General features: G+C 48.3%; 2 protein-coding genes across 2 annotated transcripts; one reads left to right on the top strand and one right to left on the bottom strand.

Moving 5' to 3' along the window:
- The first annotated feature begins 520 nt into the window (after positions 1 to 520).
- sphkap (SPHK1 interactor, AKAP domain containing) lies at positions 521 to 18,500 on the top strand. The gene is made up of 13 exons (XM_067246092.1): positions 521 to 602; positions 2,213 to 2,318; positions 3,813 to 3,923; positions 8,666 to 8,725; positions 9,008 to 9,145; positions 9,288 to 9,537; positions 10,569 to 11,011; positions 11,072 to 14,070; positions 14,985 to 15,140; positions 15,954 to 16,037; positions 16,137 to 16,186; positions 17,147 to 17,331; positions 17,426 to 18,500. Exons 1-13 carry the CDS (start codon positions 568 to 570, stop codon positions 17,573 to 17,575), a joined length of 4,767 nt encoding a protein of 1,588 aa, XP_067102193.1. The 5' UTR covers positions 521 to 567; the 3' UTR covers positions 17,576 to 18,500.
- Positions 18,501 to 18,522: 22 nt separating this feature from the next.
- On the bottom strand, positions 18,523 to 23,627 carry daw1 (dynein assembly factor with WDR repeat domains 1). The gene is made up of 11 exons (XM_067246093.1): positions 23,489 to 23,627; positions 23,108 to 23,166; positions 22,852 to 22,974; positions 22,660 to 22,759; positions 21,963 to 22,070; positions 21,282 to 21,388; positions 21,068 to 21,170; positions 20,649 to 20,763; positions 20,453 to 20,529; positions 19,017 to 19,179; positions 18,523 to 18,870 (listed from the first exon to the last, which is right to left on the bottom strand). Exons 1-11 carry the CDS (start codon positions 23,600 to 23,602, stop codon positions 18,836 to 18,838), a joined length of 1,104 nt encoding a protein of 367 aa, XP_067102194.1. The 5' UTR covers positions 23,603 to 23,627; the 3' UTR covers positions 18,523 to 18,835.
- Positions 23,628 to 24,744: the final 1,117 nt, after the last annotated feature.

Consider the following 24,744-nt stretch of genomic DNA (forward strand, 5'->3'; position numbering starts at 1 on the left):
ATTGTCATGGATACGCTATAGTACCACTCTCCGCTGTATAGCTGGCCAGTGATCTTTGTGGTAGGCCAATCAAGTTTTGACCAATTTATGTTTCAGTAATCAGGTTTGTGTTAGGACCCAGCTGGGGGTAAGACCTGGTAAACACTCAAATCTGATCGGAACTTGTTTTTGCGATCAGCTGGTGAATGAACTACATCTTTCATCCGTTATGGAGAAATAAAGCAGAGCCTTATTTCCAACCAATATTATCAAAAAACTGCGTGTGTGAGTGTTTTGGTTTTGTGCGTTGATGCGTTGCGTGAGTACCTACGTGCGTGTTTGGTGTGTAATCTAAGTGGGGCAGAAAATATCCTCGGCTCTTGAGGCAGACTGTCATTCGATGGTGGCTGCGCGCGGTTACCCTACACGCTACAGACAGTTCTTACTCGATCGCGGTAGGGACTGCGCTGGAATCTCTCCGGTCCTCCGCCAGGGATGTGCATCTGGGCACCTCGGGACAGCCAAGCGTTACCATCCTCAACCTCTCTCCCTCCGTGGATTTAATCCGACCGGTTCCGATTTAACGGGATGGCTGGCGCCAAGAGCCTTCTGAAAATGCCGAGGTATGTGAATGAAGCCTGTGCGTTTACTTTACTGTGGCGATGTCACGAATTGAAGTATCCTATTCTGGAATGCCATGTAATGCTCTATTATTTATGGCAATTTAATTAAAACAAAAAGAAAAACATCTACATGCTTACGAGCTCAATATTAATGAACCTAATTTAAACATGGGGTTAGTAGAACATGTTCTACCATATCCGGAAAAAAACTACAAATATTATCAAAACAGCAGCTGCAAGTCGTGCGTCTTAGCTTATTAAAGCGGTCGTTGGGACAAAACATAGGCTACACAGTTAACGCCTGTAATGAATGAGATATCACATTTGGGAACTACATACGAGTAGGCTTTGCCAACATTACAAAACGACTATAACGAAACAACTATAAGTGTTCTAAATGGTTAAACATCTTTTAAGCACACAAATTATCATAACGATTGTCATCCTTTTCGTGAGGAAATATAGGCTGCAATTAGAGACTGAAGAGCACCCTGGGTCCCATTTGCAGTTATGTTGACATGAAGTGTCTGTCACGCATTTGACATAATTTACATAAAATCATGAGACACATAGGCACATCAACACAGGAGGCCCAATTCATCACACAGATGTTTCAAACAGAATCATTTTGGCCAACTGACCCTGTTGTTTTCTAGTGTACTGAAGCGAGGATTCCAAGTACTGTTAGGTTTTAGTAGGTTACCACTCGTGAGCCGTGACGAGCTCAACAAATCTCCAAGCAATCCTGGCAAAATGCCAAGCCTTATCAAAACTGAGTTGAGTCTGTCCTGTCATCGGGACGACGCGTAATTGAGTGCTTCTCATATGAAATATGGAACGTGTCTCTCCATATGTCTCGGCGCGCAAAATTAGTGTAAAAAAAATGTACAGTCAAACGTCACTGAAAATGGGTCTTTAAGCGGCAAGGTCGTGCGCGCCATCCAGGTGTAGCCATGCTGCGCACTGGGGTTGATTCCGTCACATCATCTCACAGCATAGGCTACTTGGTTTTTGTGTTTTTCGTTTACCTTATTGTATAAAACATGACACCATTTTCTTACGTGTTTAACGTAGTACTTTGGCAGAGACAGGTTTTAGTATTTCCATACCTGGTTTATTGCCGGTAAGGCAAAACAAGGCCAGTATGTTATTGTGTGACTGATAAGATCAGATATAAATTTGACTAGGTTTCGATCTGAAATGTCTAATGCAAACGAAAGTAATACATCTAAATATAGCTGCAAGCAGCAATGGCGGATTCCTCCCTAAGTTAGCTTACCATTTAGAAATTGACATGGTAGGAAAAAGGACCTCACACATGTACGCAACATTTCAAGGCAATTGGATCAATGGCTGATTTTAAATTCTTCTTAGTAGTTTTTCACAAATTGTCACAGTAGAGAAAAATACATGATGTAGACATTGTGTTCTTGAGACTCTTTTAGTTTCCCATGAGCAATAAGCCATGTATACCAATTTGTATATCAAGACTCATCTGGGAAACATAAACAGATATCATGGCTGTTTGTTCTGAAGTGTGGGATCTAAATATGTCTTTTGCTGGATATGTATCATGGTTTCTGAGACGATGTTCTAATGTGCTCCTGCAGTAATTTCCAGTTGTCAGCCATGTTGGAAGCGTCGGCTGAGGCTGAAGGGGTCAGCAGCATCGCCTCAGACACCACCCTGGGCTCCTCCATCACCGCCTGCAAGAAGGTACTGGAAACATTGTGTGTGTGTGTGTGTGTGTGGCTGCACCTGCCAAGTAGGTGGAGTCAGGTGGCTGAACGGTTAGGGAATCGGGCTAGTAATCAGAAGTTTGCCAGTTCGATTCCCGGCTGTGCCAAATGACGTTGTGTCCTTGGGCAAGGCACTTCACCCTACTTGCCTCGGGGGAATGTCCCTGTACTTGCTGTAAGTCGCTCTGGATAAGAGCGTCTGCTAAATGACTAAATGTAAATGTAAGTAGGCCTGGCACCAGAGAAAAGTGGAGGGACTGGACTTCAGGGGGATATCGAAGATTTATCACCTGACTTTGTCTAAAGACAGTTAAGCATTGTGCTAGGAGGTGAAGGATAGTTTCAATTGAACCTTCCCGTGGCCCTTCTCTCCCTCCAATTAAGGTGTACTAGTCAATATCCCTGTTTGTTCACTCACTTCATTAGTGGACAGGACTTTATGTTAAATAGCTCTCTAATGAAGTGCTTCTTGTACTGTTTGTAACATGAAAAGCACACTGTGTATCGTATACTGTAGGGTTATGCGACCCGGCGTTGTGACAGATAGTGATGTAGTGAGATCTCCCTCTACTTCACCTGGGCCCTACCTATATACATCTACCCAGGGAGACACACGCACTGGAGATTCAACACAACATCAATTCTGTGTTAGACCATGGGAAAACAAAGGAATGGGCAGACTCAAGGTATCACCCTTCTACTATGGTCATTCTAAGTATTTATCAATTGAGATTCGAAAGATGCGGTACATTGTTTACAAAGCAATACACTTTTCATACGATCAATCAGGAAGCAGCATGTTTGTGTGGTACTCTCAGCACACATGGGAAACCAGTGAACAAGCCCTTGTCTCTGCTCCATTAAAACAGCAGGTCAATATTCAATACCACTCAGGAGATCAATGTGTCACGTTGGTCAAAAGGACTGTGGGGATCAGTGTGGGGACACACTCTGTGCCCGCTGAGACCATCCCTAGGACACAGATCAAACTTAGCCGCTGCGTCAGGAGTGAGTGACTTATCTCCAACAAAAGGGAGTCAGATGGCTGAGTGGTGAGGGAGTCAGGCTAGTAATCTGAAGGTTACCAGTTCGATTCCCAGCTGTGCCAAATGACGTTGTGTCCTTGGGCAAGGCACTTCACCCTACTTGCTTTGGGGGGAATGTCCCTGTACTTACTGTAAGTCGCTCTGTATAAGAGCGTCTGCTAAATGACTAAATGTAAATGTAATGTAAAAGGGTGGGAACAGGTCAGTGGTTTCATCATTCAGATGGTCAACATATAGACTTTTAGGTCAAGGTGAGCGGAAGACTCAGGGTTAAGTGTCCGTATGTCCGTGTGTGCGTATGTTTATGTGTGCGCATTTTTTGCGTGTTACCTCGTGCACAGGTGTGCTGCTGCGTGTGTAGCTAAAAGAGTCATGTGGTGTATATACTGTATGTATGGTAAGTGGTGTGTTGTCTGTGTGTGCAGGTGCTGTGCAGCAACAGTCTGCTGGACTCTAGTGAATACTGGCTGAGGAACAACAAGGTGCTGTGCAGAGTGAGCCTGCTGGAGGAAGACTTTGACGGGAGCTGCACCACTGTGAGTAGCCTGGCTGTCTATCTGCAGGTCAAAGCCTGGATTTAGCTGCACTCTGGGGGCTGGCCGCTCCTTAGTTACTGAACCAGGATAATCGTTGTGAAACTGCTCATATGTGACTTAGTTCTGTCTCGTAAACCACCAGCCAGACCAGGAAAACTAAATCAACCCAAACTGTATATATATATATATAACAAGTATATTTGTAACGTATGATTCTGTGGCTACTTTTCACACTAGGGTGGATAATAATGCTCATGATTTCACTGGTGTGAAATTGTTAATTGTTTAATTTCACTGATGTGAAACTGGTGTGCTGTGTGTTGTGAATTGTGTGTGTTTTCATGTTTTGTTGTGTTAAATACTTTATTATACTGTATGCTTTCATCAACAATAGATTTTGAGATTCCAGGGACTCAACAATAGCTAGTGCCACATTTAAAATGTTTGAATTTCACCAAGGCACCATTTCCTCTGCTTTTAGGCACAAAGGACCGTTGTTGTCATAATGACATAAATTGTCATTACACATTTGTAAAAAAAAAACTGCTCAATCTTTATGTTCGAAGAGGAACTGGAACCTGGAACTCACCAGTTCCAGGTTCTGTGATTCACCAAGATGTATTAGGTTATCCATAACTGATGCAGCCTGTTCAGCACCATACCTTTCATATTCTAATGTGAACAACTGCCTTGATACTGCCTTGTGATGGATTGCCTCAATCCACTATTGAGCTTTTCCTTGCACAAGGGATTGATCTAAACAGTAGCTGTGGTGTTGAGGTGTGGGAGCTGTACTGGTCATCTCTCTCCGTAGACACTGTGGAGGTGGAGGTGAAGAGGAGAGAGGCCAGGGAAGAGGAGCAGCAGCCAGAGCAAAGGAATAGAGTAGTGAGAAAGGGCAGGATCTGGAACAGAAGAGGGGGAGGAGGACTGGGGCAGGATCTGGAAGGGGATGACTGGGGCAGGATCTGGAAGGGGATGACTGGGGCAGGATCTGGAAGGGGATGACTGGGGCAGGATCTGGAAGGGCATGACTGGGGCAGGATCTGGAAGGGCATGACTGGGGCAGGATCTGGAAGGGGATGACTGGGGCAGGATCAGGAAGGGGATGACTGGGGCAGGATCTGGAAGGGGATGACTGGGGCAGGATCTGGAAGGGGATGACTGGGGCAGGATCTGGAAGGGCATGACTGGGGCAGGATCTGGAAGGGGATGACTGGGGCAGGATCAGGAAGGGGATGACTGGGGCAGGATCAGGAAGGGGATGACTGGGGCAGGATCTGGAAGGGGATGACTGGGGCAGGATCTGGAAGGGGATGACTGGGGCAGGATCAGGAAGGGGATGACTGGGGCAGGATCAAAAAGGGGATGACTGGGGCAGGATCAAGAAGGGGATGACTGGGGCAGGATCAGGAAGGGGATGACTGGGGCAGGATCAAGAAGGGGATGACTGGGGCAGGATCTGGAAGGGGATGACTGGGGCAGGATCTGGAAGGGGATGACTGGGGCAGGATCAGGAAGGGGATGACTGGGGCAGGATCTGGTACACAGGGAGGAGGAGGATTGGAGCAGAGGCAAGAGTCTCACAGGATTACCCTCAGTGCAGCTCTACACTGTATCACCTGAACTCAGTACAGTCAGGATGGACACGGCTCTGCTGAGACATTGATGGATGCTTGTTTATTCACCCTTCCAGAGAGGGAAGGGATCTAAATGACTATGTCAGTTTTAATGCCATCTGCTATGGAGGTCCGTAACAGGATTGTTTATGTCATTGTTAATATTAAGCTCTAAGGTGAGGCACTTTGGCTGATGCCATTGACATCCAGTTACAACGGGATTGCTTTGTGTTTTGTAATACATTGAGCCATTACATGACATGATGTCTTTATTACGCGTTGAAGGACATGTCACTAAGATTAATGATTGAGCCGTGGCAACTTGCAGGCGAGTAGAGACTGTGCAAGATAAGCACTGTGCGCTCTCTGAGTGAAGATGAGGCAAGTGTTTCCCCTCCACAGACTTCCAAGTGTTGTCACCTCATGATCAGTCGTTCATGTTTTAATGCATGAGCTCACACTGAAGTGTTATACAGCAGTTCCAGTCATAAGAAATCTCACCCTTCTCCCGAACTGAAAGCCAGGAATCTTAACTAAACTAGAAAACTGCATCCTAACTGAACTTGTGTACAATCAATACAAGTAGTTCAGCCGTGGGATTGGATGGCATCATCCTGTCTCTGACCACTCCTCACCTTCTACATGCTCTCCTCATCTCTCTTAATGTTTTGAGAGCGAGGGCGTCCAAGAGGGAGCGGTCATCCGCAAGCTTTTTCCAGGCCATGTGCTCCTGAGGACATGAGAGATCGCAGGATGGAGGCCTATGTACTCAACACACCCGAAGGCTAATGGCGAGAAACTGAAGGCGGGAGGCTGCAACCCTCCTCCATACAGCTGGAGGGTGGAGGATAGAGACCTCCTCTCTCCATACAGCTGGAGGGTGGAGGATAGAGAGACACCTCCTCTCTCCATACAGCTGGAAGGTGGAGGATAGAGACCTCCTCTCTCCATACAGCTGGAGGGTGGAAGATAAAGAGAGACCTCCTCTTTCCATACAGCTGCAGGGTGGAGGATAGAGAGACACCTCCTCTCTCCATACAGCTAGAGGGTGGAGGATAGGGACCTCCTCTCTCCATACAGCTGGAGGGTGGAGGATAGAGACCTCCTCTCGCCATACAGCTGCAGGGTGAAGCCCTCCTCTCGTAATCAGGACCTGTCATCGGGCCCAGCTCTAATTGACCTTTTGGCAAATCCCTGTGTTTGGCTGTGTGTGAAGTACCCTGGAAGGAAGAGCCAGGTGCCGGTAGCTCCACATGCTGGTCAAGAGAGATGTTTGGCTGATGTGTGAGGAGACCAGGTCAGGCAGGTTCAGCTGCATGGAAGGTCGTCAGTAATGAGGCTCGAGGGGAGCAGCCCCATCTGCTGTCTGAGAAGGGGTAACTCACCTCAGCGGATCATTCTGGTTTGTCAAGGGTGTGTTCCCCGTGGGTGGGGACTTGCAGTGCAGGCAGTAGGCAAGGCAGGCCTCCTCAGCACTGTTACACAACAGTCCCAGTAGGACACAGAGAGGGAGAAAGGCTCAGAGACCGGCCTGCAGGATTGCATAATCATTGCAAGGGTACACAGAGGACACAGGCACAGAGACTGTGGGCACTGGGTGGGGTGTGGGGATTTGAGAGGGCTTGGGTGTGTGCACGGAAAAGTGCTTGAATAGGAGGAGGAGAGCATAAATGTATGTTTGTAAGCTTTTATGCCACACAGCCTGTGATTGAATTGAATCCAATGGAAAACTGAGGGAAAAGTGTGTGTATGTGTGTGTGTGTGTGTGTGTGTGTGTGTGTATGTTAGTGTGAAAGAGAGGAAAAAGAGATAGAGTGTGTTTGGGGGGTGAATTGTTGGATGTTCGCCAGGCTTCTGCAATTAAAGCATCCCTTGGGGCAATAGAGATTATGTGCCCAGCTAGTTGAGGACAACAAGCCCCTTCTGTGAAGGTTTGAGTGTAGAGCCGATTCACCTCCAGGGAGCCCTCCAGACCATTACCAGGCTAGCAGGAGGTCAGCTACAGCCTCTGTCCCCCGCCTCCAGCCTCAGCTATCTTAGTACACATTTTAAATAGACCGTGAGTGTTCAATGTTGTTTACAGTAAACCCATATGTTCTCCATGTTTGTGTACCTTCAGGGTTTTCCCTGCAAGCCGCCTAAATTATACCTGATTCGTCATCAACCAGCTGAGCTCATTAGTCAAATTCAAATTCACTCAGAGATTTCGATTGGTTGCTGCACTGACCTCGAGGACTGCTGAAGTTTAGAAAGACAAGTCTTCAGAAAAGGAATGTGTTTTGAGAAGCAGCGTTGTAGGCTCTCAGCCCCGGAGACTCAAGACAATCTCCAGCCCCGAGACAGGACACTCTCTAGAGGCTCTATCAGCCTTAGCGATGGCAGGCTCATCCAAGCTCTTTGACCCAGTCTCAGTTAAGGGAGGCTCTCTCAGTCCACCGTAGGGAGGCAATGACTGGATCAAATCTTTCATAAGGGCAAGCCGTTTTCATGCTGCCCACCTGATTGTGATGGGACAAAATTGTTTGTCCTTGGTAAGGACAAAATAATGGATATCTGTTGTGCTCTCACCCTCGCTCCCTCCCAGCCACCCTTCCCATTCTCCTTCTTCCCTCCATTCCATCCACCTCCAAAAACAGATGCCTCGTCTGTGAGCAGACTCGGTTCCTGAACAAATTAAACGGGGGGGCATTTTTTTTCACAAGAAGGGCACGCATTTACAAAGCATGTATGAGAGTCAAAATAAGAGCAGACCTGCATTATCTGCAGGAAAGTGTAGCCATCTCGATATCTAATTTAGAGCCATGATCTAGAAGGTGCTGATTTTGCGACTGCACTGCTAAATATACAGTATAATAAAAGTCCCTGGCTTCAGACTAGAGATGAAGGGATGATGGGAGCAGACCCATGAGAGTTTCAAATCCTCTCATGAATTGACTGGCCGCACTGTTGATAAAAGACAATCCTAATCATGGGGGATTATTTTCTGCATTCCGGGGATTATTCTGCGTCCGATGATGCTGTTGATGTTTGAGTGATGATGCTTCAAGTTGAAAGAAGTGACTTTGCTGAGAGGGTGAAGTCCTCCTGCAGTCCTCCTGAGCCGTGTTCCTCTTTCCTCGGCAGATCTGCTTCGTGAATCTGGACCAGACCAAGGTGTCTCAGCACGATGACGGCCGTGTCAAGGTGTGTAGACACGCCCCCAACCCACCCCCGCGCCCGCGCCCGGTCCTTCTCCACTTCTTTCTACTTGCTCTTTCCTCACCACCCCTCTTTTACTCCTTCACCCCGCACACGCACATACACACACCCTCCTATGCTCTTAGCTCCCCTCTGTCAAACACTGTAATCAGAGGCGGTGTTGCCATGGATTCAAGATAATTAGCCTGATGAAGAGGGTTGGTTTGTTTAGGTAATTAGCGGGTTTGTGCAGGTTGTTGATGGTGAAGGTGGGCATCTCTCCCACAGAAGCTGGCCTCGGTCTCTCCAGATCTACCCAAGCTCATTGGTTCCCTGAGTGTGCGCCTGCCCAAGGAAAATGAGATCCTCCTGCTAAGTGGGCTGGAGGCTCCTGACAGCTGTCACCCAGACCCTTCCCACACCAGGGTGAGTCACACGGTTCACCCATCTTATACTCCTATTATCTGTTAGTAGAGCTGTCAACGTAAACAACAGTGTTGAACACAAGGTCTGTGTATAAAATAGTTTAATCATGTGTGTGTTTGTGTGTGTGTGTGGCCCGGCCCAGAGAGGTGCAGATGTGTGTCTGGTGCAGTGTGCCGGGGGCCCGCGACCCATTGAAGCTGACAGTATCATATTTGAGATCAACAAGTTCCTGATTGGGCTGCAGTGGGGTCAGGACAAACAGCCCATGGGTAGAGGGGCGGGGCCCCGTCTGGACGATGACACCAACCGTTCCATCTCATCCATAGAGGATGATTTTCTGACGGCCTCGGAGCACCTGGGGGATGACAGCGAGGATGATGGCTTCAAGAACGGTAGGACGATAAAAGCTCTTGTTGTTGTGGTACTGTATGTGCTTTCACTGAAGAGTCGAATCATGAACTAGACTAAAAGCTCAAGCATTGTGTCTGTTTTAGAAATGTGCTTCTTGAAATATATCATTTGTGTTTACATATTGAGGTTTCCAATTACACTTATATTTTAAGAAAAAAAGAAAAGAAAAAAAAAATCAGTATAAAGAGGTTGGGAGTGGCAATATTAAATACTTTGTCTTTAATTATGTATTTGTCAGATCATAAAAAAATATGTTATTTTTTGGACCTTCAGTCGTATTCAAGGTGCCATTAGAAACAAATGTGAGCTGATGAAGCATAATGCTCATTCATGTGAAACAAGCATTCCCCATTGTGTAAGATTCAGTAATGGATTTATAAATACCTTCTAAATAGGCAGCTTAAAATGGCTGTGTATTTTCTTTGTGAAAGAAGTCATGTCATCATGCTGTTGTTCTGCCAGTCTCCTCAGTATACATTTACTTTAAATTGTCACAAGAATCATTTCCCTCTGGTTGTAAATGAGAGTGAGTCTAATATTTTCTGTTCATGCATCTCCATTACAATGCAGTTTCCCTCTCCTTTGCGTGGCCTGTGAATTTCTATATATACACCCCCCTCATTCTGGCTTTGCTGCCTGACTGTGTGCCTGCCCGCCTGCTTTGCTCACGTGACATGTAACTGATAAGAAATACACTAAAACAGATCAATGTTTGTCATCATTTATGCGAATGTGGCCCTGAGCTGTGCAGCCACCAGTCTCCACTGATCTATAATTAATCTTGCATCTGAAATCAGAGCCACAGCATCATTCTGTCTATATATTATTTATTAGTAGATGTGCCAGGATAAGAGTTTGTCTGTTTGCCTCTTTCAGAACATTGTTTCTACAGGAGTCAGGTTGGAGCCATTGAGTGTGTGTTTATTGATAGGGCAGCTCCAGCTGGCTGGGGAACACTGGGACAGTGAAGGAGCTCCAGTCTAACTGGAACTGACGTGTCTTTCTCCCACAGAGCCTGAGAGCAGAGAGGTGGCAGGGAGCCGGGCAGAGACAGCCCACAGGGGTCGGCCCGCGGGTCAGAAGGCACGCCTGGACGAGCGCCAGGACAGCGAGGAGTCTGAGGCGGCCATCTGTGCCCCGGCGAAGAAGAGAGGAGCTCATCCATGCAGCCGCTACACCAAGGAGTCCGCCGGCCACTACGCAACCAACCTGGCCGAGTCGGTTCTCCAGGACGCCTTCATCCGCCTGTCTCAGGACGAGCCCTCTTTCGTCCCGGAGGTCGCTAGGAGCATGTCCCTGAACAGTCACCCAATCCCCTTTCCCCATCCCCAAGCCTGCCCTTTTGAGCTCCCCAAGATCGTAATCGTACAAAGCCCAGACAATGCCGAGGGGTCACCGGAGTGGCCAGGACCTCAGGCCTCTCATCTACCGGCTGACCTGGCTGGCCCTCCCCAGGTTGGCCCTCCCCAGGCTGGCCCTCCTCAGGCTGGCCCTCCCCAGGCTGGCCCTCCTCAGGCTGGCCCTCCCCAGGCTGGCCCTCCCCAGGCTGGCCCTCCTCAGGCTGGCCCTCCCCAGGCTGGCCCTCCTCAGGCTGGCCCTCCCCAGGCTGGCCCTCCCCAGGCTGGCCCTCCCCAGGCTGGCACAGCAGCGCCACACAGGAAACGTGGCCGGAGCGGCCACACCTCCAAGCCCCTGGAAGTGGCCCTGGCATGTGCAGCCAGCGTCATTGGAACCATCAGCAGCCCGCAGGCTACAGAGCAACTGACCCTAGAGCCGGAGGAGGAGGACCCAGGAGGAGAAGGGGAGGAGGACCCAGGAGGAGAAGGGGAGGAGGACCCAAACGGCACTGACTACTCCTTCTCCTCTGCCATGTGTGGCATGGCCCAAGTGGCGGGGGCGATAGCGGTGGTGGATCTGACCGAGGAGTCTGGCGAAGGCTGCGAGTCAGACGAGTCCTCTGAGGCGTACTCTGCCTCGCGCGGCCTCATGAACGCAGCGCAGGCGTCCGCCGCCGTGCCCCTCCACTGCAGCGTGGCCGAGGGCAGTAGCATCGAGAACTTCAGGGCCAACATTGCTGAGGTCCTCCACAAAGAGGCCGCAGAGGTCCTGGCCCAGCCTCAAGGCTACAGGAGTCTAGCTCACCTGCTGGAGACCACACACAACAAGATAGTGGATGGCATCACGTGTCCCAAGAAGTCCTATGTGGAGGAGACAGAGGTTGACGATTTCATCACCGAGGTGGCAGACAGCCTTTTCAAGCACGCTCTAGAGAAGGCAAAGAAGAAAAAAGAACTGGAGGCCCCGGGCAAAGACGTCCCAAACCTCCAGGGCTTTCTCCAAGAAAGGGTGAACAGTTTGCTCTTTGATGTCCTTTGTCTTGCATCAAAGAAAATCGGTGACATTTCCAAGTGTAATCTGGGGTCCGTCGACTCACAGGAGGGGGACGCCTGCTTCAGATCCAACAAGGAGCGTAGGGATCCATTCAGCCAATTGCAGCAATTCACTGGCTCCCAGCAACCTGACCATAATTCGAACCTGACCGGAATGTTCCACCACACAGAGAAGTTGCCAAAGTGTTCGGGGGAGGTGAAGTATGGATCGGACGAGACGGAGAGGGAGGGTGAACCTCCTGGATCTCAGAGCTCACCACTCCACATCATAGAGCTACACAGACATGGTCAGACTAAAGCTCGGTCTCCTAACGACTTCTGTGAAGTGCAGTGCCGGGGTATGGACAGAGAGCCTCTCAGTGAGGTCTGTGTACTAAGCACAGAGCGGAGAGCCAGGCCTGGCAACGATAGCAGACAGAGTTCTCTCACCCCTCAGTCCTCCCTGTCTTCCTGCCAGGGAGTGCTACTCTCTCTAAGGATGGACTCGGAGTCCAGGACGCCAGTCACTTGCTTCGCCGACGACCTGGCCACCACGGTGGTTTCCATGGCCACCGAGCTGGCAGCCATCTACCTGGAGAACTCCAGCGGCAAGCAGCCGTGGTTCTGCGCTCTGAAGGGGGCGTCCGGGGAGGGCGCCGAGGCGTACCTGCTGCCCTGCCGCTCCGCCCTGCGGAGGAAGGAGGGCCAGAATGGCGGCGTGGCCTCCAAGAAGCACCGCCCCCCGCGCCTCAGCGAGATCAAGAGGAAGACGGAGGAGCAGCCGGAGTTGATGGAGCGTCTGGTGAACCAAGTGGTCGACGAGACGGTCCACCCGGACGACCCCCTGGACCCCTTCGCCCTGTTCGCCTCCGAAGTCACCGCCAGGATCATGAACTGCCCCGAGCTCAGCGTGGTGGACACCTCCAAGCCCGGCCAGCCCCGTTGCAGGCTGCCGTGCGAGCGGTGGAGCCGGGGCAAGCCGGCCAGCTACGAGAGCATCCCAGAGGAGGACGCGGACCCCTCAGGGGCCCCCAACACCCTGGGGCCCGGCAGTCGACTGGGCCAGAACCTGAGCAGGGGCAGCTCCATCTCCAAGCAGTCCAGCTGCGAGAGCATCACGGACGAGTTCTCCAGGTTCATGGTGAACCAGATGGAGACCGAGGGCAGGGGCTTCGACCTGCTGCTGGACTACTACGCGGGGAAGAACGCCAGCAGCATCCTCTCCGCCGCCGTGCAGCAGGCCGCCACCAAGAAGAACGGCCACCTCAACGTGCGAGCCCCCTCCTGCCTGTCCAAGCAGTCCAGCACGGAGAGCATCACGGAGGAGTTCTACCGCTTCATGCTCCGGGACATGGACAAGGAGAACAAGGACTACCGCATAGCCAAGACCAAGGAGTGGAGTAACAGCTTACAACCTCCGTCCCTCCGGACCCCGTTCTGTATCCGCCAGTCCTCAGTCCCCGACAGGCGCTCCTCCGACTCCAGGCTGACCGTGAACTCCCCCGTCAAAGCCAACTCTTTCGATGGGTTCGCCCGCAACGTCCGCGGAGACACGCTCAACATCTACCCCGCGAACTCGGCGTCGGCCTCGGGCCTGTGCAAGTCCGACTCCTGCCTGTACCAGCGAGGCCACACCGACCAGATCACCGACATGCTGATCCACGACACCTGGTCCAGCTCCATCGAGTCCCTGATGAGGAAGAACAAGATCATCGCCGACCCAGAGGACAGCATAGACCTGGACGGAGCAGGGGACCATCCTCATGTCCAGCAGCACGCCAGCCGTCTGGCGGCAGACATTATGGAGGCAGGGAGGTCGGCCCTGGGAGGCCAGCAGGAGGCGGGTGGGGTGACGACTGACCGGAAGCAGCACATGCCTGTGGGGGAGAAGAGGAGAGGCTTCAAGCAGTCCCGCCCCAGCTGCAGCCGCAGCAGGGCCAGCCAGGAGCAGGCTGGCGGGGGGGTAGGTGACGTCAGCACGCCCCCCGCGAGGGGCACCAGGGAGGTGCCTCTGATCCACATCGAGGGCGATCAGAGGGACGAGCTACACAGGGATCCAGGAAGGGCTGACAATCACCCCCGGGACTTGGCGCCACACGTGACGTGTCAGAGGCGGGCAGACAGAGGGTTGGCGAGCCTCAGCAGGTAAGCCCCCATTCTGCAGGGGGTCTCTATATCTGATGCTCCACCTGTGTGACGATGCTTTCACAGACCCCTTCAAGTCTGCAGGGTAGTCGCGTTTCATTTACAAATGGTCATTCAAGCTGCGCTGGAGCAAAATCTCACCCAGACATTAGTGGAGGGAGATTGGCCTATCCAAAAAAAGAAGGCGACGTGGACGCAGGTTTCTGTCATATTGTCTGAGAGTAATAAAACAAGGGTAACCTTAGAGGTTTGAGATACAGACGACAGGTTTCACTGGGGAGGGATACAGATCATAGGCTGTGTGGAACTAAAGAAAAACACAAAGTATTACTGTGAGTACTAGGATTAGAATAGTTCCATCCTTGGTCAGTATTCAAAGTGGTTTAAGAATGCAGTAGACTGATATATAAATAGAAGTGTAAACCCACAGGGAGAGAAAGCCAGGCTGCTTAAGGGGCCTGCTGAGTTTGCTGCATTTTCAATTAATACTTAATAAACTTCATTAGGGTACAAAGCACGTGCACATGTGCAAGTCCCGGGTGAAAACACCTCCTTCATCCACAAGCCCACCCACGTCCCTACCCCCTCCTGAGGAGCTCCGAGAAATTCTGCCTCAGTTATCTACATATGAAGTTAATTAGAGGGAGAGTGCGACAACATACTGTAGCCTGCCAAAAAAAGTTTGCTTTGCTAAACTTAGGGCCCAACCAGCACAACACATTGTGTGTCTGTTATGTGGTTAAAAGTGGTCATTCTTGATATGAATATTGGAGCAAAACGACTTATTTTAAAACAAAAATAAACCATGTGTTGCCCTATCTGCTCCTTCACACCTGTCCCTCATCCACACAGCCAGTAACCGGAGCCTGGGCTTGGTGTGGTGGGTGACCTTTTGGTTTGCTCTCCCCATGCAGCAGTGAAAAAGACAGGGCAGCGGGGGATGCCGCAGGGGAGCGTAACAAGCGCTCCCTGAGTGCTAGTAGTGAGGAGAGCACAGGAAGCTGGTCCCACATCGCCCCTGACGACGACCCCCACGAGGAGAACAGTAGTTTTATCCAACTGAGCGAGGGGTCAGTAACCGCTGCTCTGTCCTGTCCAATCACCAACGCTCCTAGTGCTGCTTACTCTCCCTGCTCTCATTGGCCCATCGTTGCTCATGCTGTCGTGTGCCAGTCCGAGGCGACAATCCCACAGGGCTGTCTCCCGGGTTAGCTGGCCTACGGCAGCTCAGACCCAGCTAGACGAGCCCGCACAGCTGTGACCTCATACAGCCCTCTCTCATCAAAGTCAACATAATATTCACGTCAACATTTGCTTCACTTAACCCCCATCGCTTACACCATACTGACACACAGCTCAGACACATCCTGGAATAGACCACTCATGAAACTAGAAGAAGAATATGGAGAGTGCATGTAGTGGACTGTAAGCGTTAGTGTGACATTTGTAGAAGACAACAGAAGGTGTGTGTGGCTTTTGCTTGGCAGTGACGACCTGCCTGCTTGCTGCTTAACATGCCGCTGTGCAGCAGATGTCGACACTCGGCCCTCGTGACTTCACCTTATCTTTACTTCCACCTCATCTCTGATCAACCGCACACTCGTGACACACGGTCTAGTCGCCCACTCTGCCCACCTGCTTCCTCCTTCCCGACTCCCTCCTTCTGACAAATATCCCCATTCTCATCTCCGGCAAGGGCCTCTTGCCAGTCTGCCCCCACAACGCCAGCACCCTCGCTCAGCTGCAGCTGCTATTTATATGTTAATCACCACTTAATGAACATGGCCTGCATCACTGCAGCTCCTTATTGGTCCCTTCACAAGCCAGTGATTATGTCGCATGTCGAGAAAAAAAATATGAAATGTCCTCTGTTTGGATTTCAGGAACGGAAACAGCAGTGCCTCCAGTCTCGGGTTAGGAGACCTGGAGACTTTCCCTGACATGCCCAACCAAAGCTCATTAGGAAGGTAACTGACTAATCCTGCCTCTGAACCGGATAGAGCCTGCCCACATTCACTTCACTGTTACTGGAAGTGTCTTCTCCTAATTCTGCTTTGTTCCCATAGTGAGGAGGCCGAGAAGGCTCAGCTGTCAGAGACCAAGGAGAATGTTGACGGTGAGTCCACTTAGTTACATTCTGTCCTCATTTAATGAGGCCACCCGCTAGTTAACTCAATAATAACATCTTCCCAAGTCATTTTTCTCATGTACTTATTTAAGCATGTAATTTAGGCTCTGGAGGTGGTAGTGATGCTAGAAGTAAGCTATATGGCCAGTTGTCTGTGGACAGTGCTCAGTATACAGATAGCAGCTTGTTGAACCTCTCATCCCACTTGATGTCTTTAAACTGCCTTCACTTTTCTGAGAAGGCTTTTCAATAGACGTTGGAACACTGATGCGGTATTTGCTTGCATTCAGTCACAAGAGCAATTAGGGAGGTTGATCCAGGGTTATTAGACCTGGCTTGCAGCATTAGAATTCATCCCCCATGTGTTTGATGGTGTTTAGGTCAGTGATCTGTGCAGGCCAGTCAAGTTTTTTGCCACAAACCAACAAAACAGTTTTGTCTGTCAGGCCATTATCAAGCTGAAACAGGAAAGGGCTTTCCCGAAATAGTTGCCATAAAGTTTGAAGCACAAACATGTCTAGAATGTATGCTTTGGCATGGATATTTCCAGGAGTAGAAGGAACCTTGAAAAACAGCCCCAATTGTTAATTGGCTTGAGAAGGACCCATGCACAAAGCGATAGAGATGTTTTGTCCAGTTCTGACTGGCCTGCACTAGCCCTGACCTAAACACCATCACACCCATTTGGGTTCAATTCTAATGCCATCTGCAAGCCAGATCTAATCACCCAACATCAGTGCCCAACCTCCTAAAAGCTCTTGTGGCTTAATGGGTGCAAATTCCCCCAGACCCAAACCTTGTGGACAGCCTTCCCAGAAGAGAGGCAGCTGGGGTGCAACTCGCTATAAATACCCACAGTTTTGGAATGGGATGTCCAACAAGCTCGTATGATGGTCAGATGTCCACATACATCTGGCCATTCAGTATGTACATGGTGTGTTCTGGCAGAGGGAATCTCAGTCCGCACCGTAAGGGCCAGCTGCAGCCAGCGGGAGCTGCTGGTGGTGAACTGGGAGCTGGATCCTGAGTGCGTGGACCCAGAGTTACGACTGGTGCTCCAGTGGATCGCTGCGTCAGAGTTGGGCCTCCAGGCCCTTTATTTCCGGTGGTCCAGAGAGATGATCACAGCCAAGGTACATTCAGTTAGTCAGCCCATTGTCATTAGTACACCTTTTTTTGTGTGTGTTTGTGTTTTTTTGGTGCAACCATTTCCCTGTGCTGTTTCAGTTCCAGAGGGTGCTCCAGCACGTGTCCAGGAAGGCTTGGAGAATTGCTGATCTCTTTGGAGCTGTTGTTCAATTCTGCCAGCTCCCCCAAGAAGACAATACGGGAGAAGCTCTCTCCAGCCTCTTTGACTGGCTGCTGGAGAACCACTAGGCTGTCCTAGCATGTTCTCTCTCTCACACATACACACACACACACATATTCCTGCTGTGTGCACCTGCCCACAACCCCTAGTGTAAAGCTCCCTTAGGATTCCTCCGCTGCATCCCCGAGAACCCTCCCCTTCTCTGTCCTCTACTAGACCCGGGAGAAAGCCTCTCTATTGAACTGCTGTTAACCAACTAGTCTCCCTCATGCTCAGATCAGCATGTTTCACTCTCTGCACATCCCTTGTGAGATTAGCCCTAGAAAAAAAACAAGCATCAGGTGGGATGTAACTTTGTAGTGAAAGTAAACCTCAGAGATTCTATCTAGCCTGCTGCTTTTTACAGCCAAATATGTATTTATTCTATATTACTGAACACCAATGCAAGTGTTTTTTATCTCTTCCACTGAAGTACCAGGCAATGTAACAATATGCTCCCCATTTCCCATCCCTCCCTTTAAAGACACACTCATGTACACAGTTGAACAGCTACCATGGTACAAGCCTGCAAGTAAATGTAGATCTGCCTATAAATCCACCACTTCTACAGACAGATACAGATGGGCACTTCACTTAAAAAAACAGCTCAAATGTCCATATAGTAATTGATGTTTACATTGGCGACATGTCCACTTTGGTTGTGACCTTGAAATTGAACTATAAGTATGTTATTTGTTGTTCATGTTCTTTGAATTTTGTTCTTTAGCATAGCTGTAAATACTGAATATTCTGAACTGCACCTTGGGTAAAAGACTCACCGCAAAATATTATCATTCAGTTTTTGTAACTACAGAAAGACAGAGGTATATCAAGGTTTGTAATGTCCAGTTGGTGTGTGACACTGGTTTCTGCGTAGTGGTACTGTGTTTAATCAACATTAAAAGCACACGATTCAACTGTCAACTCTGTTGCTGTAGAACTGAATGTATCTTTTCAAACCAATAAATGTATGTGATCTGAAAAGGAAGTCTTTATTGTTTGAAACAGCTTGGAAAGAACTCAGAACATACAAAGGAACACTGATTAACATAATTCATGTCAACATAATAAACTCACAAGTTCAAGTCTAAACCATCTGATTTGTGACAGTGCGGACGTTCCTCACCACAGCGGCCTTCTGGTGTGCACAACATGCAGCTGTTTGAGATCAGGCAGAGAAGGGCAGTGGGATCAAGTCTACTAGAACATACCCAACAGCAACTACAGTTCAGGGGTCAAGGCCCATCCTGGGGACAGGGAATGCCGTGAACTACTTCCTGTTCTTTGGGTCAACGCCAGATCCGACACGTATTATCCTTACTGCCTGCAGAGAAGAAGAGAGCAGACAAGGTGGTTTCACACGCTGTACACTCGTCCACGTCCACGTCATTGGAGGTTTGTGACTGTGTGAGCTGTGGCCAGAGCCACAGGCGTGCTGGCAGCTGTGCTGTGGATGCATCTGCGGGTCACCTGTAATGATGGTGTCTCCCTCGTAGTTAAAGGCCGAGGAGAAGATCTCGTCTGTGTGTCCCTCCAGGACCTGCAGACAGACACCAGTCTGCGAGTCCCACAGACGAGCCGTCTTATCTGCGCTGGCCGTCAGGATCCTAGTGCCCTGGGGGTTAAAGCAGATCTGCACAGGCAAGAGAAATTAGGGTTCAATTCAACACGTGATGTGCGCTATCACCAGAGAGAGACGATAATAATAAGTACTGATTATTGACAGCAGAGACTCTAAGAACTGCAACATGAGGGAGGGGATCTAGCGTGGTGCACTTTTATTAGCATCATTATATTCTTAAACGATGATCTGCTTAAAAGGCCCTACTGAACAGCTTGTGATGGGGGGACTTTACAACAGACACACAAATTCAGTCTGCCCTCTGCTGTGGCTACCTGTAAAGTGTGTGTGTGTGGGGGGGGGTTGAGAGTGTGTGTGTGGGGAGAGGATGCTAACATTGGTAAGTGGAAAAAGGGTGATTGGGCGATTGTTATAGTTCTATCTGGGGAGCCACTACAAACGACAGTGTGGTCTAATCACTGCTTCATAGGGTTTGCAGTGCAGAGTTGACCTGGACCTGGTGATACATGGTGAGGTGAATAACAGGCGGAGGAAGAGAGGGAGGAAGACGGGGATGGATGCTAACAGGGGAAGGTAATGGAAAGTGAAAACAGGGACAGGCCAGGAGTGAGACTGAGGCAGAAATACTGGGGACAGCATGAAAGAACATTTCCAGAATGGTTAAAAGATGGGCGGGAGAGAAGTTGTCCTGTTAGAGAGAGATTAGTGTCATAATCCTCTGAAATCATCCTCCATCCAGTCTATTACTGGCTGCCTGATGCTTCTCAGTAAACACACACAACTCCTCATCCATAGCAACCCACTGAGCCACACACACACACAAGGTCGCATGCACACACACACACCAAAAGAGGGAGAAAATAGGCAAGCTGCCACAGGGGAATACGGTTTGATAGGATCACGCACATTAAAGTGCAAGGTCACAGCTGAGTGGCGTTCAACACCATCCAAGGTCAGGCTGTTTCCTCGCTGCCATGGCTAATGTAGTTACACACTCAGATGATCACAACCACAGGAATAAGAGAAGTCATATAACAAGACTGGTGTGAAGCCTACAGATAAACGACAGCAGCTCATTTGTCTTTTACACCAGGACACTAGAAGGTGTGTGGTCTGAGGATTGGTCTGCATTCGGCAGGACGACAATTCACGTGATGCAAAAGACAATGTGGTTACTCAGATGTAGAATAGACTGGAAATCTATATATATAATAAATGATAATAATAAATACAAAATACTCAATGCTGTATGTATTTATATATACATATATATATATATATACACACATCGCAATATCACTTTTGGAGATGAGACATTGCTCACCTTGGAGATTTCCCCTTCATGACCTTCCAACTTCACCATGCACTTGTTGCTGGAAGCATTGTACACCCTGGCTGTGCCTAGGACCAGAGCAGAGGCCTGTCACCATCCAGTACAGCTGGCTCTTGCACAGGAAGAGAGGGGTCTACAGTGTGTACTATTACACAGCATGTTCTGTAGGTCATGAAACCAGTCTCACCATCGGCAGAGGCGGTGGCTATGAGATGACCGGTGTAATCGAAACAAACATCCAGCACCTCGTCCTCATGGCCAGCGAGAGAGCCCACACACTTCCCACTTGCTACTTCCCACACCTGCAACCACACACACAGACCCACATACACACACACACACGGGGGCTCGATAAATGACACTATCAAGAACCAAGACTCTGCCAGGCCACCTAATCCTGCGTTCCGTCTCCCAAGATCCTGTCCATGGAACGCAATGATACAAACACCTTATGTAAGCATGATTATAATTAGCGGATTAAAGGTTTCAACATATTTCTTATTATATGATGAAGAGCATAGAAGGTATCTTTTCTGCGGATCGAGGGAGATCATAGAGCAGAGAGAGAGAAGACATGCAGAGGAGAGACGTGAAGAGAGAGCCCACCTTGCAGCTCTTATCCATGGAGCCTGTGATGACAAGTGAGCAGTCCCAGTTAAACTGCACACTGCTGATCTCGCCTCGGTGCCCAATCAGTGTGTGTATGAGCCTGATAAAAAAGAGAGCATCAATTCTGAGCAAAATTGATGGCATACTTGGTATCATAGAAGTGAATTAAGTAGACACACACACACACACACACAAACATGTTGAACCTCACCTCCCAGAGAAGATATCCCATAGAGAGACAGTGTGGTCAAAAGAACCAGTGACTAGCTGGTCACCCACTGTGTTAAATGCCAAGGAGATGATTTCTGCTGAATGACCCTGATAAAAAAGAACAGATCTTTAGACTATGTGGAAGAGATAGAGAGTAGTCATTAGTTGTGGCATGTAATTGCAGGGTTCACCGAGAAACATTTAAATGCGAAACATCCGATTCCTAGAAAATGCGTTCGATAGTACTTAGCGAACTACTACTACTTATTACTATAGACCAGTACCAACATAATGTACTCCAATTTGTTTTTAGGAATACCATTATGTAAAAATAGAATCTAATTTCACAATTTGTGGTTTGAGTACAAACATGTGTTGGGAACAGCTTGAATGAGCAGAGATGTATATGGGCCCTTGGAACACACAATCACAGTGTTCCCATGTGCAGAGAGACATCAAAGCTGACCTCTCTATCAAGTAGCTGTAAAGAGTCTGATTACCTAATTACAGAAGAACAGCTGAGCTCTCAGATGAGACTACATACGCAAGAGCTACTGTACAGCGAGGCAAGAATAAGTCATGGATATATACACACGAGTAATAAATGAATGAATGAAGTATATAGAAGATGGGTACAGCTAAATGCTCCAAGTAGATGGGGCTGAAGGCTGTTGTGACTCACAGTGAGGGAGGCCACCTCCTCCCCAGTCTGGACATCCCACAGCTTGGCAGTGCTGTCCATGCTGCCAGTGGCAACCAGAGTACTTTGAGGGTTAAACGCCAAGCACACCTAGTGTGGGAGAAATCACTAGATCAGCTATCGTATCATGATAGCATCGTATTCCTATTATTATCATTATTATGCCATAATATGTGTGCCTACTTTAACCTATACTCTGTACTGATGTCAGTCAAAGGTCTTTGATCTGCCTGATGTGGTATATGCCTGTCTGTAATGAACATCTGTTGGCTGAATGTTATCTTTTGAGTTTCCCCATTCGCTATACCATCCTCTGACCTTCATGCCTCGGGGTGAAACTTTATTACTATCACCGTGTGTTTGATCTGGTCATTATTCTTTTGCAAGTGTTTAGAGCAGGGTTCTCCAATCCTGGTCCTCGAGGGCCGCTGTCCTGCATGTTTTAGATGTTTCCCTGCTCCAGCACACCTGATTCAAATGAATGGTCATTACCCGGCTTCCACAGAGCTTGATAACAACCCATTCATTTGAAGCAGGTGTGCTGGAGCAGGGAAACATCTCAAACACGCAGGACAGCGGCCCACGACGACCAGGATTGGAGAACCCTGGTTTCGAGACTCTCATCATATAATTTTACTTATTTCAACCCTCGTTACTAAATCAAGAATGCCAGACATACTATTTCCGCCGTGTGTCCTCGGAAGGTATGGAAACATTTGCCGGTCTCAGCACTCCACAGCTTGCAAGTCTTATCAAAGGAACCAGTGGCAATCTTGTCTCTTATTCGTAGGAGGAAGAAAAAAATATGCAGGTTATGATCCCTGAAACAGGAACCAAAATGGGGAAGGCCTGGAAAGGGGGGGGGGGTTACCCATAGGGATTGTTGAATGCGATGGCATAGACCACGTTCCTGTGTCCCTCCAGCGTCTGCAACTCCTCCCCTGATGCTGTGTCCCATATCCTACACGTCCTGTCATAGCTGCCAGTTATAAAGCTTCAGTAAGAGAGAAAGGGGGGGAAATTAGAGAAAAATGGGGAGGGGGGGAGGGGGCAGTTAATGTTTACACCCAGTAGGCATGCCTTTCAGGGACTGTAGGATGCAAAGGTGCGGAGCTCCATACACTCACCTCGACCCTGATTTATTAAAAGCAACGTTTGTCAGAGGCAGTATGTGAGCTTGCAGAGCCTGCAGAACACAACAAACAAAGAGAGGAACAGAAAAATAAATCCTGAGGCCATATACTTAGCTGAGTTCATTACAATAACATTTTACAAAATTGTCTGAGAAGTAATTATATAGCTAGGCTACATGACTTGTAGTTCCAATGTGTTATAGACTTGCTATTTTACCAATTGCTGCCATCTAGTGGTACAAACTACAAGTTGGCTTCAGTCAGTAACAACAAGGGCAGAGGTACTGTATGTTCAGTGTATCAAGACTGTGTCCTCTGCTACATATACTGTACATTACTTGTGTTTAGAGTAACAAGGAATGTGTCCCAGCTGACCTTGAACAGATAGAACCTGCGGTTGTCTTGCTGGCCCAGCTTCTCCTGCAGTCGGACAATCAGAAGCTTTAACTGATCAACACGGGATGGTGTGATCAGTGGCTCTGACTGCATTATTTTTGCAATTAATTCATCTGTGTCAGTTCTGGAAGAGATGTTGCACAATTAAGCTTAAGAGTCATAAATCGCAATAGCATAAGCTGAATTGGTTTCTTCTATGACATAGAAGAAACCAATTCGTTTGATCTGAGAAAGTATAATATTCTCCAAACCTAACATAAAATATTATTAGTAGGCTACATTTTACTTACTCAGGACACAAATCAAGGAGGTCAATCGATTTGGTCCTCAGCTCTCCTCGTTTTTCATATTCCAAGATGATACCTTGCGTATAGAAAGCAATGCAGAGTTGAATTTAGATAACGTAGGGAAATATTTGTTTTAAATATAGCTGCTTTATGCAAACACTAAATTTTATATTAGCAAGCCAGCTAATACTGCAGTGCTTGTTTGCCAAATTATCTGTCTTTCTGTTTTACCCAAATCTGTGACTGAATCCTGATGACCTGTCTGCAGTTTCAAGGAGCAGTCAGTGTCACACATTCAACATTGTGTCCAATCGATCTCTAAAACAAGCACCTGTCTTAGCATAATTATGTTAATTTTAAGATATCAACTAGTGCTACACTATTTACTGGTAAATAGCTCCCCTGTAGGCCTACTTGCTAGAACGTACTGTAACCCCCGGTTTGATCGCACTGATCGGCAACATGCAACGAATCAGCCAGAATAAGCCGAACGCGTTAGATAGCTGCATTTGCCCAAATACCCTAATATATTCATGCATTCGCGTTTGAGAGTAATGTTGTAGGTTGCTAGAACAGCAATCAGACATTACTAAGCATTACCTGGTGGATAATATCTGATAAGGAATCTTTTGAGTTTCATTTTGCAGTCCACACATCTCGTTACAAGTTTACAACAAACCGTTTCTATGGTGACAAGTAGGCTACAAACACGCATGCGTATATTCGGCAGGCACATTCACCTCGGTCATATTAATGAACAAATTATAGTGTTTTGTTTCATGAAGCCAGAAATGTTCAGTTTTCGCTTGTAAGTTAAGAATGTTGGGATAAAACAAACATTTAAACTAACAGTAAATTAAATTAGTGTGTTTAAACTGATTTAAGCTTTTCTGATTATTGCTTTCATAAGAGATCAAAGTCTCTCACATAACGCAGATAAGAAATCTC

The sequence above is a fragment of the Osmerus mordax genome, chromosome 11 (assembly GCF_038355195.1).
Source record: "Osmerus mordax isolate fOsmMor3 chromosome 11, fOsmMor3.pri, whole genome shotgun sequence".
In the NCBI taxonomy this organism is placed as follows: Eukaryota; Metazoa; Chordata; class Actinopteri; order Osmeriformes; family Osmeridae; genus Osmerus; species Osmerus mordax.